This window comes from Varroa jacobsoni, unplaced genomic scaffold (assembly GCF_002532875.2).
Source record: "Varroa jacobsoni isolate VJ856 unplaced genomic scaffold, vjacob_1.0 scaffold_1419, whole genome shotgun sequence".
Classification (NCBI taxonomy): domain Eukaryota; kingdom Metazoa; phylum Arthropoda; class Arachnida; order Mesostigmata; family Varroidae; genus Varroa; species Varroa jacobsoni.
This window is the reverse complement of record NW_019214321.1, coordinates 38,986-55,929: the sequence shown is the minus strand read 5'-3', so window position 1 is coordinate 55,929 and position 16,944 is coordinate 38,986. Positions and strand designations below refer to the sequence as shown.

General features: G+C 40.7%; 3 protein-coding genes across 4 annotated transcripts; 1 reads left to right on the top strand and 2 right to left on the bottom strand.

The window, feature by feature from the left end:
* Window positions 1-350: 350 nt before the first annotated feature.
* Window positions 351-6,718, bottom strand: LOC111269837 (uncharacterized). The gene is made up of 9 exons (XM_022849699.2): window positions 6,445-6,718; window positions 4,773-5,293; window positions 4,069-4,390; window positions 3,616-3,859; window positions 3,127-3,368; window positions 2,584-2,782; window positions 2,088-2,288; window positions 1,188-1,413; window positions 351-998 (listed from the first exon to the last, which is right to left on the bottom strand). Exons 1-9 carry the CDS (start codon window positions 6,510-6,512, stop codon window positions 778-780), a joined length of 2,244 nt encoding a protein of 747 aa, XP_022705434.1. The 5' UTR covers window positions 6,513-6,718; the 3' UTR covers window positions 351-777.
* Window positions 6,719-6,858: 140 nt separating this feature from the next.
* On the top strand, window positions 6,859-11,723 carry LOC111269830 (uncharacterized protein B0495.5). Its single transcript, XM_022849685.2, has 4 exons — window positions 6,859-7,969; window positions 8,521-8,758; window positions 9,134-9,624; window positions 9,830-11,723. The coding sequence occupies exons 1-4, from the start codon at window positions 7,567-7,569 to the stop codon at window positions 11,095-11,097; spliced, it is 2,400 nt and encodes a 799-aa protein (XP_022705420.1). The 5' UTR covers window positions 6,859-7,566; the 3' UTR covers window positions 11,098-11,723.
* Window positions 11,724-11,803: 80 nt separating this feature from the next.
* Window positions 11,804-16,935, bottom strand: LOC111269831 (beta-catenin-like protein 1). 2 transcript variants are annotated; one of them, XM_022849686.1, is made up of 9 exons: window positions 16,842-16,935; window positions 15,925-16,163; window positions 15,203-15,410; window positions 14,274-14,621; window positions 13,747-13,860; window positions 13,231-13,447; window positions 12,779-12,960; window positions 12,392-12,578; window positions 11,804-12,072 (listed from the first exon to the last, which is right to left on the bottom strand). In XM_022849686.1, exons 1-9 carry the CDS (start codon window positions 16,911-16,913, stop codon window positions 11,987-11,989), a joined length of 1,653 nt encoding a protein of 550 aa, XP_022705421.1. In that variant the 5' UTR covers window positions 16,914-16,935; the 3' UTR covers window positions 11,804-11,986. The 2 variants fall into 2 exon arrangements, with proteins under 2 accessions (XP_022705421.1, XP_022705422.1); XM_022849687.2 differs by lacking the exon at window positions 16,842-16,935 and adding an exon at window positions 16,584-16,831.
* Between the last annotated feature and the right edge of the window lie 9 nt (window positions 16,936-16,944).

Here is a 16,944-nt window from a genome sequence, read left to right as displayed (position 1 = left end):
AGCCACACTTTGAACTCGCCGGCAAACCACCAAATGTTGTCATTCTTTTCTTTTTCATAAATCCTATACTCTCGAGATATGCTAAATGAGGAAATCCCATTTTATAAACATACCTTACAATAGCATACGATCAACAGCGCTAGTCGTGAATGAATCTCCACCATTTTCAAATTTTCAGTGCAAATTCTCAGTATCAGCGCATTTCCAGGTTAACTTGCAAATCGTGAATGTCATTATACCATTTCTCTATAACAAGTTTTGAATTCGCACCCCCTTTAAAATACACAATAAGCAAATTGATTAGATACTGGGTCCGATAAACTTTCTTCCAGTTAGAGAACAAGCCCGAATTTCGTATCAAATTCAATTTATTTTGGATATATACAGGAGCATAGGATTAAATCATTATATATGATACAAATTTTACAAGCCATTTACATCTTCATACAGAAGTCAACGGATACCGAGTGTAACTCGAAGTATTTTATGATGAATTTTTGCAAGAAGTGTTTGTAAGAAATCAAATAGCCTATATTAATGACTCGTTTATGCAAATACATATTTAACTACTCGGCATAGTGGAACCGGATTGCCCCACACTATCAAGATTCTCTAAAGTTTTGTACAGTTGCATATATCATCGTTAGTCCAGATAGAACGTATTCTACTCACAATGCAACTAATTAAATAAATTAATAAAATATTAACAATGTAGAAACAGTATTTAAGTGCACCGTTATGGCACTGAGGCTTATCACAGGTGCTGGACGTGTTTACCTATTGCATGATATTAAGGTATTTCTCAGCAATCATCCGGGCTGCGTTTCGGTCCTCTGCGGCACATCTTGCATTAAATAGAATTTCTTGTAATTCGTAGTCATTGACCTTTAAAGAAAACTGCTGTAATCTCCGAAGCTCAAGGAGAGCTCCCTGATACGACGAAATTGCTGGAGACAACGCCAAAGGATCCTCGTTATGGCCCACGCCGAAGAGGTTCCCTGTAACAGGTTATAATCTTTCACCGTTTATTTCTAAAGGAATGCTTAAATCGCAAAAACAATTCGGGGGCTTGCTTTTTAACCATTTGAATCTGTGGCAGAAAATGACGCAGCTCTCAATAGTAATTTTCGACTTGTGCTTTTTTTACGGTTGCTTGTCTAAATAGTTCATTCTCGTTGCATACTCACCATATTCATCAGTCAAGCTGCTTGAAGCAGTATAGCCTCCATAATTGAGGTGGTGTGCCGTGCTTGTTTCGACGTAACCCCCTTGTTCGACTGCCCTCTCCAGCTCTACGTAATCTCTTGCTAGCTCTGAGCCACAGTCACCTGAATAAACTCCCACTAGGCGCTGCAGTTCGCGAAGTTCTTCAGCAATGTCAGTTTCAGTTCGATTTAGGTTATCAAATGAGTTCTGTTGAGTAGCACGGTATAATGTTGTTATTGATACGTATATGTTACGCCTGTACTTATTCATTACAACTTATTACAAATTAGTGACGCACCAATATGGAACGTACGTATGAGCAGACGTTTCTCATTTTACTGCGGTTTTGGTTAGGCTATTATGTTGTATTATTAATGCTCCATTCAGTCGGCGCGGTCTGGGTGATTAATGCTGTCTTTTTAAATACATAGCCATAACAGCCATAAATAAGCATGCGGCAATTGTTGGTCCAAATATTAGCCTCACCAAAAAAAAAGCAAGAAAATTGTAAATAGCAGGAATAATAAGTACCGTAGTATGATACAAAGGGGATTAATGTATACACTGATTGTACGGTTACTAGGTTAGTTCACAGGTCCATTGAGGAAACTTCAATAAGTCCAGCAACGCCGAGCCCGTCTAATTTCCTATTAATCATTTTACGACTCAATATTTGCAATCACAGATGTTTGTTAGTATTTTGTTTCTGACGACATTAAAATGCTTGTATTATATTAGTAATATATTTTAGGCAACCGCTAATATGATCTAAGCTAAGAAGCTCGCACGCTCACAAAGATAACGATGCATGGAATACGTGGGACCTCGACCTAATATCGTTCATGCAATAACCATGCGGTGTTCTGTTTAGCTTAACGAACCTGTAGGTAGACTGGGAATCCGGCTTTGTAGAAAGCTTTTCGTATGCTGACTTCAAGTATGTGAACATGCCAAACTCGAGCGATGTACTGAAGGGCGTCGACCAATGAAATCGCCTGTGGGCCTCCATTGGCTATCATGTTTCGTAGCGCCAGAATGCGATAACTTAGTTTAAAACGGTGAAATACGCCTTGTTGCATTGGCTAAAAAAGATCATAACTAAACATGTTAATATATTTTCTCTAACTGGCTCGCAAGTGCACTCATGCAAGAAAAAGGATAGAATCATTCTATAGCTAATAATATTTCTTTAAGCAATCATAAATAACAACACAAATTGCTATAGAGCACCGCAAAGTCAAAAATTGTGTTTTTCTCTAACTCTGAACTGCTGCTTATGTTGCTGTCGCCCTTGCTTTGATATTGCAAATGCATGAATGTTGTTAATGAACGCGGCAAATGCACACGGAAAAGACTGAGGTGCTTTTCGCAACTTACCTGCGTACTTGCTGTTACCTGTTGCCAATGCACAAGCTTGACGTTCGCGAAATGCTTACCAAGCACAAAATGAGCCCGTGGAGGCAACAACAGGAATAAAACGATAGAGCGATTTTCTCGCCGCATCCGCTCACTTAGCATGCGAATATACTCTTCGATGCATTCCGGAGAGATTTCGCCGTCTTGTGTCTGACTTCGCCTATAGAGTACGAAAGCACGAACCAGACAATATGCACTACGGTATTAGCAAAAGTAACCGATGTTCAAATCACTATTTTAGAACCAAATAAACGTGTTTCAACCTAAAACTACCAAATGTCTCGTTAAAATCTGTACGTAATTGTTTTATAATATTAAGCACAATCTATGTAATAATGCAATGGGTCTACTAGGCATCAAATCCGACTTCACCGTAAGAGCCGTAATTCAGTCTGAAACGAAAGAAACGTTTTGAATCAGATCGAGATTAAGACGTGCGTATCGACAACGCTTGGAGATTTGGACCCAATTATTACTAACAATTAACATTTAAATTCCTCCTACCGAAAAATGATCTTCATCCGGTTGATGAATTGGGGTAGCAGCTGCGCACTGCCAACAATGAGCGGAAGCTCTTTTTCACCGGAGGCTGATGCACATAGCAATAGGGACAGCTTTGGACCAGGCGGGTAAAGAGCATCACCGAGGCAACTGTTTATACAGCGGGGAGTCGCCTGGTAGTGAAGTGTTGTTACGTCTAAACAGTAGATGTTCGCCTCCGAATAGTCGCATATATGCATTTGTAACTGTCAGAGGACAGAACATATAACCCAGCCAAATTCGTTAGCTATAAGATGAAAGAAGCAATAAGTAGGACGGGAGTGCCTAAGTCGCACTTTTTCATTAAATATCAATACAAAACTCATAAATGCCAAATAAAACAGTTCACCTCAAAGCGAGAATATTTTTAAGAAATACCACTTAGCGCCAAATGCTAAGTGCTTATTTTTTTATATTTTTTATTTAAATATTGTGGCAGCTTTTGTTTCAGACCTGCTGTGTCCAAAGTGACTGCAATGTGCTCAATTCTCCATGTTCCGGCATAATAAATCGGGCGTTGTCTTTTGCGTTTTTACTTCGAGGTATTACGATGTTGTGTCGTTTACGAAAACACTCCAACCATCCGTTGGACGCTTTGAAACTCCGCCTGCCAAGGGCGTCCGCGACCACCTTTGCATGCTCTTTAACTTGGGTGCCGGTGACGAACATATTCTTCGACTTCGCACCCACATACCACCTGCAATGATTAAGGGAGTGCCAGGAGTTGTTATGAAAACACTCTACCTAAGGCATGTTGCAATCGTTTGTTTTTAAATTCATAAGTAAACTTTTTATTTATTCTAATCAATTGACGAATGATTGTAACTTAAGAACGATTATCTATCGAGAGAATGCGAAGCGTTGCTGTCATGATACTGTGTAATAGTGACAATTTTCTCTAACTACCTGTGGACAATGTCGTCGATGTCCTCGTTACCGGTAAAACGCACCTTGCGTTTGGCCTGTTTTTCGTGGTCGTTCTTCGCCTGCGAATACTCCTCTTTGATATGATTTCGTTGTTTCAGGATAGCGTATACCTGCGTTTTGCCTATGGAAAAAAGCTCCATAAGGTCGCGGGCTTTTACTCGTTCCTCTTCAGACATTCGAATCAACTCACGTTTCTGCTCAAGTGTCAAAAGTCTATGTTGCTCCTTTCGACTAGACTCGCCTCCTGGGGGCCCCCCTTTACAAATGCTACCCGAATGCGATGAATCATCAGCTGGGCCATCTGAAGTAAAATATTTTTTGATAAAACTAACGTTTGCGTGGTTCTTTTTTCCGCGCTGTTTGGCGCACAGGTTTTTATGAAATTTTGGTTTCAAGTTCTGCATAAATATGCGATAAGTTAAAACTAACAAAACCTTAACGATATGTTGTTCTGTAACATTTACTGGATACAATTAGGCAAGGGATCAAACACTATTTTGAACTACGTTTCATTCAAGCTTAAACCTTTCTTAACCTATAAAGAAAACGTTAAAAGAGGTTGCTAGAGGTTGAGTTTGCCCTATAGTTCTTCTAATAAAGTAAGGCCCTTTAGCTTTAATAAGTGTCGTTCAAAATAGCATCTGGAATCTCGCGCAAATGATATATAGAATAAGACCGCACACCATCAACATCGTCGATAATATCGTCTTCTTCCTCTTCGGGCTGTTCATCAGTTTGTTGGCTGACTGACTGGCCCACACCCGCCAGATCTCCCAGCATATGCTGCTGAGGTGGCAGTTGGCCAGCGATAGCTAATTGTTGCTGCTGCTGCTGTTGTTGTAATTGAGCGCCAGCGTGGTGCAAAGACGGAAGATGATCCACAGAGGGTCGGTGATAGCCATGAGGATTCGGTCCTAGGCCGCTCAGAGCTCCGGTATTTGTGGTGCTAGTTAGTCCCGGAGGTCCAACAAGACCAGGATGTCCTGGATGTCCTGGAAGATTTACAGGACCACCTGGATGAACCGGGAGGTTCATCCCGCACGCTGACATAGTCGAATGGATTGACGCCACAGGTGGATGGATTGGTGGAATGCCTTGCACTTGCACCCCTACGGGAGGGCTGTACAGAGGATGGAGGTTTTCCGGTGTGATGGTAACGATACGACCTCCTCGTGAAGGACCTGGCTGGCAGTCCACCGTACCCCTAATGAGATGTAATGTGGAAATGTTTAATGGAAATGTTTGGAAATTCACATCGGGTTCATATTATGTTAACAGAGATAATTGGCCAAACGTAGTAGCACGTAAGAGACGTAAGAGGCTGCCCATATCACGAAAAGTTTGGCTGTGTCATAGTTCCGGCTCGCTGAGCTGGGCTAAAAGCTAACTTGTGAATTAAAGTACCACAACTGAAATAACAGAAACGTGCCTGATATCCCAAACGGGTACCCCTTTGTAGAGCCTTTGACCTTTTACCAAACAGTGGCTTTATATACCCATTAAGGTGTACGTTTTCTTACTAAAATTAAAAAATCTTTGATGCATACATAGATTTAATAAAAGGAAATAATAATAAGCAGACGACAGCCTATCGTTTAAAGAATTACAAGGTTTAGCGGCAAAATTGCTGCGAATGGACAGGTACTACCAACTATTGCAACAGAAGTGTCAGCACTGACTACATGATGCCTGTACGTTGACATTGTGAAGTAAAGACTCATAGCCGGTCGCAGAGGTTTGAATTTACACAAGTATTATTAAAAAGCTCCTGCTAAAAAATAAAGTTTAAAAAATTGTTCGTTTGGTAAAGAATTCTGTTAGTGTGTAGTCAATGAGACACAATTTGATTTTCGAGTAAAAATGCGATTATAGTAAAGGAGATTAATATAGTAGCGCCCTCCTTTTACTCCATTTCTCCAAATACATGGTATGTGTACTTTTTACCCTAATTAATCCTGAAAGCAGTGCTGAATAGCGATAGCGAAGCCTGTCGTAAAAGTGGCTCTAACTGAGAGTTAACTACTGAGAAATGATGTGCATTGTAACGCCAAAACCTAACAAGCATATATTTTGGTTTTGACTTAAGCAGAGTACATGATATTTAATTGAGACTTGTTTATGAGAGTTCATGTTTTCGATTCGTATTCATGTTTTATTAGTTGTGCTATCAAACAGTTAATTTCCTGTGTATATTAGCAAACCCATAGCACAATCTCAACCTAAATACACAGTTTTGACAGTATTGACGAGTAAAAGCGTGAGTGTATATCCCATGCAAAAAGCAAGCAGCACTTTCAAATCTCCGTTTCAACAGCGGCCTGGCATTACATTTCTGTAAGTGTACGGAGTTGTTACCGATTGTTTTCATCGCTGGATTTAACGTAACCCCACACGCCTAGATAGGGTCGTTGGTCATCCCTCATAATTGCCTCCTTGAGTTGAAGAACTTTTATGGCACATACAGGGGGGGTACCGATACCCCACTCGACTGCGTGATGCTACGCACTCCACGCAGGGGCAATACGGCCTTTTTCCCGCCTTTGCCAAAGGCACGATGCACGTTGGAGCTCTCACCTCCACAGAGCGAAAATTTCTCTACGCGAAAACCTTTCTACAGCGGAATCGGTATTGGGCGACGGTATGAAAATATTCACCAACCTCCCCTCTCCCAGACGGCCTAAGGTGGCGAACATCGGCTGACATCAAATATAGACAATACCAGACACGCACCCATTTTAAGTGCACGTGCGCCGCATTGTGAGATGTGCGCGGATTATGTCCAGAGTGGACACCTAAGAAAACGTGCATTAACTTAGTAGTTATGCTTTAACCACTTGAAAACAGCTGCATTTTGACCTTCATTAAAAAGACATAAAGTTAGCTACCAGCTACAAAGTGCTCCAATTGAACATTTCCGCTTATGCTGCTTCGCTGTGTGTGATCTGTTCGAAGCAAGTTTACGCACGTTTTGTACAGGCAAACGTAACGTGCTGTCAGTGTCGTACCTCTAACCAACGTCTTTTTTTTGCGCGTTGCGAAACGTTTCAGCTGCGAAGTCCCCCTGAAACAGTGAACTACAGATTCAGTCGTTGTTGGTGCAGTATGTGAGAGAAAAAACTGCTATTTTTGCGTTTGCAGAATTACAGTTGCAGCAGTATAAAATACGTGAAAACAACGCAGGCCTTTAGAGAAAGATTGTGCCAAGGTTTGCTTCTCTCAATACATCCGCAACGGGCAGCCGTCTTGGAAAACCCAATGTGACGATCAGCTGACTCTGGGTGAAGTGTATCTTGCTGCATGGTTTTATGGCGATGGCATTGTACACCTCTGTGTAATTGCTACAGCTATCCTATGACTGACTGTTAAACAAATTATAGAGCTTTCTTTCAGCGAAAAATAACTACTGGCTGAGAGCTGTACTTGTAAACAAAATCGGTTGAGGATAAATTGATCAACGTGTTGAATGTGTGCGTGTGTATGCCTGTGTATGTATCTGATCTTTTCGTACACAGTGGTTCGGCTGGATCAAGTACAGCCGTCGGTGCCATTATTTCGTGCTTGAGTTCTGTGAGAACTCTGATGTTCACGCGACTTGGTGCACAGTGGCGAGCCTCTCCAGCGCTTTTGTTCAAGATGGCTCGGAATTGCTCTGGAACAAGTAGCTCTAATCGCGATGCCAGTTCATGTCTTAACCGACTGGGCAATGAGCGCAGTCCTTATTTATTACAGCATGCTACGAATCCTGTTGCATGGTACCCATGGGGGGATGAGGCGTTTGAGGCCGCGCGAAGAGATAATAAACTTATATTCCTCTCAATCGGATATTCGACATGCCATTGGTGTCACGTTATGGAAAGAGAAAGCTTTGAAAATGAAGAAGGTATGAATTTATAATTTTAAATGCAATTCCGATTGCTTTATTTTGTATTGTGAGCTGCATAACAAGCTTATACCTTACATGATTAGTTGACCATATTTCTAGAATGAATCTTGTGTCAGTCAGCTATATCACAGAGAATGTCAAGTGAATTAAGCATCCGTTGTATATTTCGGTCATCGCCAAAAACTAGCATTTTAAATTAGTGAGGCAGAAGCGCGTTGTTCTATATTATCCGCGTATGACGCATTTAACAGTAAAATGAAGTATTGTTAAAACTGCTTACGAAATTCATATAAGTCCTGCATTCTATTACATAGCATGGCTATGATAACGGAAGACTGAAACAATGGAATGAAAGGTGTTCTTGACGCCGTACTCGAATTGCAAAATATTTTATTGGAGTGGAACATTTCTCACTTAACAAAGACATTTTATTTAACAATAGAATAGATATGGAACATCACGTAGGTTACATTAGTTATCATATTTAAACGTGATGCCGTTCTTTCAAAATGTTCATGCTTTTCGATTTGGGATATGGCAATTTTCAGTCGCTCGCTTGCTGAACGATCACTTCATATCGATCAAAGTGGACCGAGAGGAACGTCCGGACATCGATAAGATTTACATGACTTATGTTCAGGTTACCTCCGGCGGCGGAGGATGGCCACTTTCAATATGGCTCACACCACAACTTAAACCTGTTCTTGGAGGAACTTACTTTCCACCAGATGACAATCCTTTCGGCGCGCCTGGTTTCAAAACGGTTCTCCGTACACTACATAAAAAGTAAGTTCGTTAGTGTCGATGTAACGACGAGCGACGCTGTGTAGTAAAACCTGTTTAAGTTCCCGCTTTAATCTTCAAAACCTGCAAAATGGTGGCCGATTCATAAGTGAAATTTTTTGAAGAGTCGGTTTACGGACTAAAATCGAACATATATTATACTATCAAAGTAATAGTCTTAGGTAAAGTTCATTCATGAGAAATCAGTCCATAGACTGATTTCAAAGCTCGTTTTATACTAGCAAGTGTCAATGAAAGCCATGAAAGGTAATGATAACTTATAACTGAAGTGTATAAGTGGATCAATTTAATTTGTATTGTCACTTAACAAAGGCCTGGTGTTTTTTGCTCTTTTTTCTTTCTTGCCTTTGGCAAAAGGTGGAAATCATCAAGTAACGAGAAGATGCTGCAGGACTCCGAGCGCATAACTGGGTTGTTGGCAAGGGCCGCTGATATTCGTCTTGATGAAGAGGTAGCCGAACAATTCAATCCAGCAGACACGATTGCACGATGCCTTGACATGCTTGAAAATCATTTTGACTTCACGCATTGTGGTTTTGGACGGTCACCTAAGTTTCCCCAGTGCGTTAATGCGAACTTTCTTCTCACATTGCATATGTCGAAAGGCGACTTAAAAGCGTTTAATATTGTAGAGAAGCAATTACTTGCTATGGCACGGGGAGGAATTCATGACCACCTTGCCGGAGGATTTCATCGATACTCGGTCGACTCGGAATGGCATGTACCCCACTTTGAGAAAATGCTTTACGATCAAGCACAGCTACTGTGCCTCTACGCACTAGCTACGAGGGTCACTATGGATCAGGAAAACTCGGCCATCTTTCGGGAGGTTGCAGAGAGCATTGGCGGTAGGCTTATTGGTGACCTTTAGTGTATGTTTCAATTGAGCTACATTAAATAGTAATAACTGAGAAAAAAGCTTGTAAATTTTTGTAAAAAACTTCAGGCTGAAATAATAACTTTCTAAAACTGAATATTGGTAATAGTGTAATATTGTAAACAATTAAAATGTTACGTCTATCAATAACGTCATTTTAACTTTTATGGCTTTAGATTACGTTAACCGGGACCTGTCGCATCCCGAAGGAGGATTTTACAGCGCTGAAGATGCCGACAGTTTTGGGACATTCGACGATGCTAAAGGCAGAGAAACAACGAAATCTAAAAATGAAGGCGGTGTCAGCCACAAAAAGGAAGGTGCCTTTTATGTCTGGACATGGTCGGAAATTCACGAAGTGCTCTCTGAAACAGAGGCTAAAGTTTTTTGTGAGTATTACAGTATTGATGAGCATGGCAACGTCGACCCCCAGATGGATCCGCACGGAGAGCTGCTCAACCAGAATGTACTGATAACCCGAACCAACATTGCGTCCTTTGCTCACATAAACAACATGTCTGAGACAGATGTGAGAAACACGATAGAATCTGCCAAGAGGAAATTATTTAAGCGACGCTTACAGAACCGTCCCCGACCGCACCTTGATAACAAAATTGTCACTGCGTGGAACGGTCTTATGATCAGCGGGATGGCGAAGGCTGCGCGATGTCTGGATAGACCGGACTATGCTGAACGGTCGCTAGTGGCTGTGGATTTCATACGAAAGTACTTGTACAAGAAACATAATAATACGCTTCTGCGAAGTGTTTATACAGAGGGTGAAGGCGACTGTGCCCAGGTTAGGCAACTAAACAGGCCGATCCAAGGTGTACTCGATGACTACGCATTCCTTATCCAAGGTTTACTCGACCTCTACGATTCGACAATGGACGAAACCCTTCTGATATTAGCTCGTGATCTTCAAGAAACGCAGGACAGATTGTTCTGGGATGTCGAAGACGGTGGTTACTATCTTTCATCAAGCTTTACAAAAGATATAATCTTCAAGGTAAAAGATGATCAAGACGGCGCTGAGCCGAGTGCGAATTCAGTAGCTATCTCGAACCTCGTTCGGCTTGAGACAATCTTTAATAAAGACGAGTACCGCACGAAAGCGTCGAAGTTGATTAAGCTATTTGCCGAACGTCTCTCGAAAATACCGATCGCTCTACCTGAGATGGTCAACTCCGTGCTCCGACACTCAAGCCCGCCAACGAAAGTCGTCCTCAGCTCACCAAAGGGAGACGTATCGTCGATGAAAGCAGTATGCGATCGCGTTGTTCATCCGTTTATGGTTGTCCTGCGATCGCACCCGAACTCTTTGATTGATTTGGGTGGTTCTTTCGCGTGTGTCGATGGTCAGACCACAGCGTATGTCTGTAAAGATTTTACGTGCCAAGCTCCGATTACCGATAAAGAGAAATTATTGGAGACTTTACAGTAGCAAACTATATTTCGTCTTTATCTACGTAAAGAATACGGCATTCATCAATCAATCGAAAGTATACTTTTTCGTTTACATCTGGAGGAACCCATAAAGAGTTCATGGCAGGTACTATGGCGATTACAATAAACATGACAATGTTATACCCTAACAAACGGTTATATGCGAGATATCTCACGCGGGAAATATGATTCTTTCCAAGATATACGTATGTAGCAGTCAAAACGTTTTAGTGGAGGATATTTTGAGCTCTCTGTTGCTCCATTGTGCCCATTATCCCATATAATGTAGGAAATAGAATAAACTTAAATCAGCAAGTTGCAGGGTACACAAGGTCAATCATAGACTGGCTATGAGCCAGGAACAGCAAACTATTCCTGTCCCTCAAACAGCCCACAGTCACGGTAGTCGTTGAAGTCAGGCTGAATGAACAGGGTTTATAGTAGCGAATGTCGGTTAGACGTAAACTTGTTAAATCTTTGCTAGGTGCAACGGAAGGCACGCCACTAGAAGAAATGGAGGGAAAGGTCAAGCAGCAGTTATAAGTGACAAGTTATTTTCTTGAAAAGTATCACGTACTTTTCGTCAAATAAATGAGTCGATGTGATTAGAAGTTACATTTTAAATCATTCTCATGGTTCTTACAAAAAATGTAGGTTTTCCATACAAGCGGTGACAAACAATAAAAAGGAACGACACTACAAGGTCAGTAGATACAAAAAACACGTATTGAGTGTTATTGTTATTATTATTTACAGACTTATACACAAAGCGAACAGTTTCCGACCCGTTTCTACGATTATAATGGAAGCTAAAATTTAGCGAAAATTTAATATAGCTATCCCGTTGTCGGTGGAATGAATACGAGAATAATTATTATCTTGGAAGCCTAGAATCGGTCGATTAGCTGCATAATCCTATCGTGTTCGGCCTTTGACGAGTTTTCGCTGCCGTCACCAAGGTTTCCAGCGTATTCTGCGAGCACATGCAATACAAAGCAAAATTAAAAAAATAGCTAAAACCACAACCTAGAATACGTAGGTCTTTTGGTATATACTACCGCTAATGCTTGCAATAGTACGAAGATTAAAATAGGCTTTCAAACAGGTGGGCCTTAACGGTATATGATTATTCATAAATTAATAGGGATTTAGAAACTAAATGCACTCAACTCTCATCATCAACACCCACCTACACACAACTTGCTTCGTTCGATTTTGTAATTTTAGCACAAGACTGTTTGAATCATTTATAAATAATATCGCTATTTCAGTGGAACCTTATTTTAACGAACCTCGCATAATCTGTCGAACCTGGCTGACGCTGCCGCCACGCATGTTGAGAACCTGCAACACTTTCTTCTTAACGGACTCCGGTCCCGCAGCACTAATATCCACGATGACGTAATCTATCAACTGCAGTGTGTAGAGGCCACGCTCGAGCTTTTTCAGATAGATGTCTTCAGCGCTGTACTCTTCCGACTGAGTCACAAGCAATAAAGAATAAGATTATAGCAACATGCATTTAGCTAGCTCAGCTTAAGTTTCTGCTAAGGATGCCCCATAAATATAGTAAATCATTTGCTTGTTTATATTGCTGAAGTTATTCTTTACAAACTTACCACAGGAAAGTAGATTCTGATCATTTTTAAAGGTAGCATATAATAATATCGACGACTTACGTCCATATACTCGATTTCAATCTCGCGCTCAGCTTGTCGGACCTTGTCAGAATATTTAAAGTGTAGTTCCATTATTCGGTCCACCTTTTCATGTTCGTTCTCGATAAATTTATTTAGCAATCTCTCATGTTGTGCCGATCTGCAGTTCTTTAGAAGTGAACAGATGATGGATATAACGTGCTCTGCAAAAACAACAAGATCAATTAAAGGTTTTTTTGTTTATCGTAGTGTATTACGATGCTCTACATTTTTCAAACGTTGCCTATTTTATTCCACGACATTACACCATAGCGCTATGATTTTAGACCTACATCGATATTTTGATGGAAGTTAATGCTCCATTATTACTATTATGCTTCGTACTAGACGTCATGAATACATCGACATATTTTCGAATCACTCTCTATCGTGGACTTATCGTGACTTCGAGAAACTTCTAGACTGATGCATACCTTCGTGCTCTTCTGGAGTGTAACTTCTGCTCTTTTTCTTTTTTGGCGTATGCATCAATAGTGGAAAGAGCACTCGAAGACCAAGGATGTCGACAAACTTGTTACAGTTCTCAGTGCCTTCCGGACCCTGAAGGGCGTATTCAAGGGTTTTAAGGGCGCCGCACCTCGACTGGCGTTTTTCCTTTAGTAGCAGATTCATCAATTGCAGCCCCTCGCTCTGAAGTACGTAGTAATATCAACATGGGTTATGTTCACTAAAATGTTCACTATAGTACAGTTATTTTAAAAGATCCAATCACGCATTCAATAATAAAGGCAGTCAATTTAGTACGGGTTCGAAATTCACAATATCAAGTTTTACGAAGAATAGATATATTTTGAGCAGCCAGACATTTTTCCTACATGGCTAACTTGGTAGATCGTATACTCATTTCAAAGCAAATTAGGTGATGCCTCGCGTTCTACCGTTGTAGAGTTGCGAATATAACAATATTTGCTTTTGTCGTTGAACCTCACTTTTAAGAAACGGTCGCGATTAGCTGGCAGAAGTAAAGCCGAGCATAGTACATCAAAAAGATTTTCCATCATTTCGAACTCCTCGGAATTGCTAGGATCGTGACGTCGAAAATGCTGCAACAATATACGGAAAAAGACCAATGTAATAATAAATTCTACTGCTTTAAAAAATGGCTGAATGGGACTTACCAAAGTTTTCACGGTCGGGTTGAGTTATCTGCATGTAAGGCCTGATATGAGCCCTTTAGCTGCCATATTAAAAAAAAAAAGTAATTTATGCCTATGTTGTCCCAATAGAGGCTTCCGGTACTTGAACCCACAGACATAGCTTTAGAAGGTTGGCACTTCCCAGCAGGAAATTATGTGTATTTACGTAAGGATTTGAGTCTGCACCACCATGTCTCCTTAAGTCCAATAGGCAAACATGGTATCACTGCATTTTAACGGGGCAACTGTTAGTTTTGTTGTAGAGGAAGTAGTACAGTATTTACATAATATTCCAGTTAAGTTATTAAAAAGCTACATACCGACAGCTGTTGTAGCAGAATGTCGATTCCTTCAATTTCGCCAAGCATTTTCCGATTAGGTTCGCAGTTTTGAAGTAAGATGGCTAAGATTTCAGAAGCGTATAACTTGTTTGCATCAAAAGGCATTTTGGCACGAAGACGCCGTAGAAGAAACGCCATTAAGCCCTCTTGGGCAGCGGAAGCTGCGTACTCTGGCCGGAATTCAGCGATGTGCTCAATAACAGCCAATGAATGATGAACCCCATCAGCTTCCTCTTTAATTGTCTCGTTAAGGCGCTGCATGTTCTCTACCAACTGGAACGCCACTCTTTTCTCGATCAGTGAGTCTACGAGGGCAAGTGCGCCCTCCTATGAAACGTAGGCAAGTACCAAGGTCAGCGCGTTAGCTTGAGGCTGACTAATATGATAATACAGGCCTCGCGATAACAGGGAGGAGTAGCTGGCTCACGCCACGCCAGCGACATATACAATACCTCAGGCATGATCAAATACAAAAAAAAAACCTATAATATATAACTCACTGCATAAGATATCTGGTAATATTTGGTTGAAATCTAATTTTCTTTTACTAGGTACATAGCGTCGGGCCATACAGATCAAGGACTCATTATAAAAAGTTACGGTGATATATAAGACGATATTCGACTCCTTCAACGTGTGTATAGATCCGACATATGTGTCTCAATAGAGCAACAAAAAAGAATAGCACAGAATTTGCCTTGCTGGTTTTGCTATTTCGATGACATACATGATTTCATATAAAGCTGACTCCACTAAATAAATAATGCTTAGTTAAAGCCTCAGACAACAGAGCCTCCATCTGTGAGGCTATCAGATCGCTCGTTCGGTGCTGGTACATGATGGATCAATCTAATAACTGGCTCTCCAATATGGAGACATTGAGTTCATGCTTAAGGTTTGATACGTACCTCACTCTCATTTAAGGTATCAACGTCCGTCATTTCCTGTAGGAGGTCAACTGCAGCTATGGCAATATCGGAATTCTCATGACCTAGAAGACTAAGAAGAGATTCAAGAGTGTTGTGTTGGACGAGTATTGGGTAAAGTTCTGGATGTGTCGCAACAATGTGCATTTCTTGTATTACTTCATTTAATTCAATTTCCGAATCCATGAACCTGTATATAGAGAACGCAGCAAAGTGCAAAGTGGTTAGGATGAAGTGTGTAGGTTATGTTTGTATAAAATTATTTGAATTTTGAATTCCATATAGATATCTTGGATCCTTCAATGTTTTACATTAGATTTAGTCTATTCCCAAATTTTGATCGGACGTTCACAATCTTGACACTTAAAAATGTCGTATACGCTTTTCTGATTTATAAAATAACAAATTATACAAATAGATCGCTCATTGTATAATATATTGTTGACTCAGGATAATGCCATTAAGATATTATAAGCCTTTATTAATTCGGACAAAGATATTTTCTGTAAATTAAGTGCATTTTTAAAAAGGGCGTATTAATAAATAATAAGGGCGTTTGCTTGCTTAACCAATGCACCTTTGATGGCTCATAATTCAATGTCGGAAAAGTACGTTTCAGTAAGTATCTTCATAAAGAAAGGTGTATTGCCGTTCGTTGGACCTAGCCGTACATTATCCGCCGTGCTTTGTCCTTAAAAACCTACTTTTCAGGCTGGTCGGGGAACTTGATTCGTAGCTCTCTGTTCTTAAGCGTCTGACGTTCGAATTTTAAAATAAGCTTTTTCAACGATTGCACAGTTAGTTCCGGCGCAAGCTCTGCATCTGGCAAGTCATCTGCATTAATCTCCGGCGCTCGACTCGATGTGGATGCTCCATTGGCGTCTTTGAAACGTTTCGGAGGGCGACTTATGTCTTCGTCATCGCGACGAGGTTCCGTGTCCGGCTAAGCCACATGTAATTTCATGCATAATTAATGCTTAAAACTATATGTATTCTTGTTTGTCAATCAATTAGACATGGGCAGCGGCGTACTTTTATGTTAAAACGATAATAGGTTGACCGGTAAGACCGACTACTAATTGGAGTTGAAGTGAAATTATCATAAAAAACAAATAAATTCTTGATCATCATAAAAAAATGAGGCGCTAGCACGAACCCATATTTGCATTGAAGAAAATTATTTTTGGTTTTAAATTTTGAAAATCGCGTCTACACGAAACAACAGAGGCCCAGGCAGAACGGCCTCACTTGCAGTGCAAAACTGCTTCGATGGGCTCACTTATTCGAAACTTGATATCCTACTAGTACAATAATGATCCTTATTCAGCAGTTTTCAAGATTCGTTTTTTATTTTAAAACTAACCTTATAGTCAAGCAGTTCTCCTACATCCATTCTGAGCTTTTCAGAGGATCCTTGCCTTTCAAGTTTTCAAATCAGTATTTCCACGCGATTTTCTTTTTATGGCCCCATGCATCTACAGGCTACGCACCATAAACTATGCCAGCAGGCATCAACCATAAGGCCACACCCTTATGCTATTTTCCGAGCAAATAAACACCGGAAATCACATCAGATAACAAAAAAAAAACGTTCTTCAGTTATCAAAGAGGCGTACTTTACCAAGTATAGCGCTTCGCTCAGAGCGGCACAACATCGACCGGTTCGTTTGGAACGTTGCGCTACGCTGTCCATCAACAAACCTACTTGGCGTCATCAAATCCCA

Bases quoted from the DNA above. Each gene is read 5' to 3' on its own strand.
- LOC111269830 (XM_022849685.2), top strand. From the start codon at position 7,567: ATGCCTGTGTATGTATCTGATCTTTTCGTACACAGTGGTTCGGCTGGA. The intron at 8,759-9,133 runs GTAAGTTCGTTA...CTTTGGCAAAAG, and splicing joins CTCCGTACACTACATAAAAA to GTGGAAATCATCAAGTAACG. The intron at 9,625-9,829 runs GTAGGCTTATTG...TTATGGCTTTAG, and splicing joins GGTTGCAGAGAGCATTGGCG to ATTACGTTAACCGGGACCTG.
- LOC111269837 (XM_022849699.2), bottom strand. From the start codon at position 6,512: ATGAGGGATGACCAACGACCCTATCTAGGCGTGTGGGGTTACGTTAAA. The intron at 5,294-6,444 runs GTAACAACTCCG...ACATCTCATTAG, and splicing joins TCCAGCGATGAAAACAATCG to GGGTACGGTGGACTGCCAGC. The intron at 3,860-4,068 runs GTAGTTAGAGAA...TAATCATTGCAG, and splicing joins ATCGACGACATTGTCCACAG to GTGGTATGTGGGTGCGAAGT.
- LOC111269831 (XM_022849686.1), bottom strand. From the start codon at position 16,913: ATGGACAGCGTAGCGCAACGTTCCAAACGAACCGGTCGATGTTGTGCC. The intron at 15,411-15,924 runs GTAGGTTTTTAA...CTCTATATACAG, and splicing joins TTCCCCGACCAGCCTGAAAA to GTTCATGGATTCGGAAATTG. The intron at 13,861-14,273 runs GTATGTAGCTTT...ATATTGTTGCAG, and splicing joins TTCTGCTACAACAGCTGTCG to CATTTTCGACGTCACGATCC.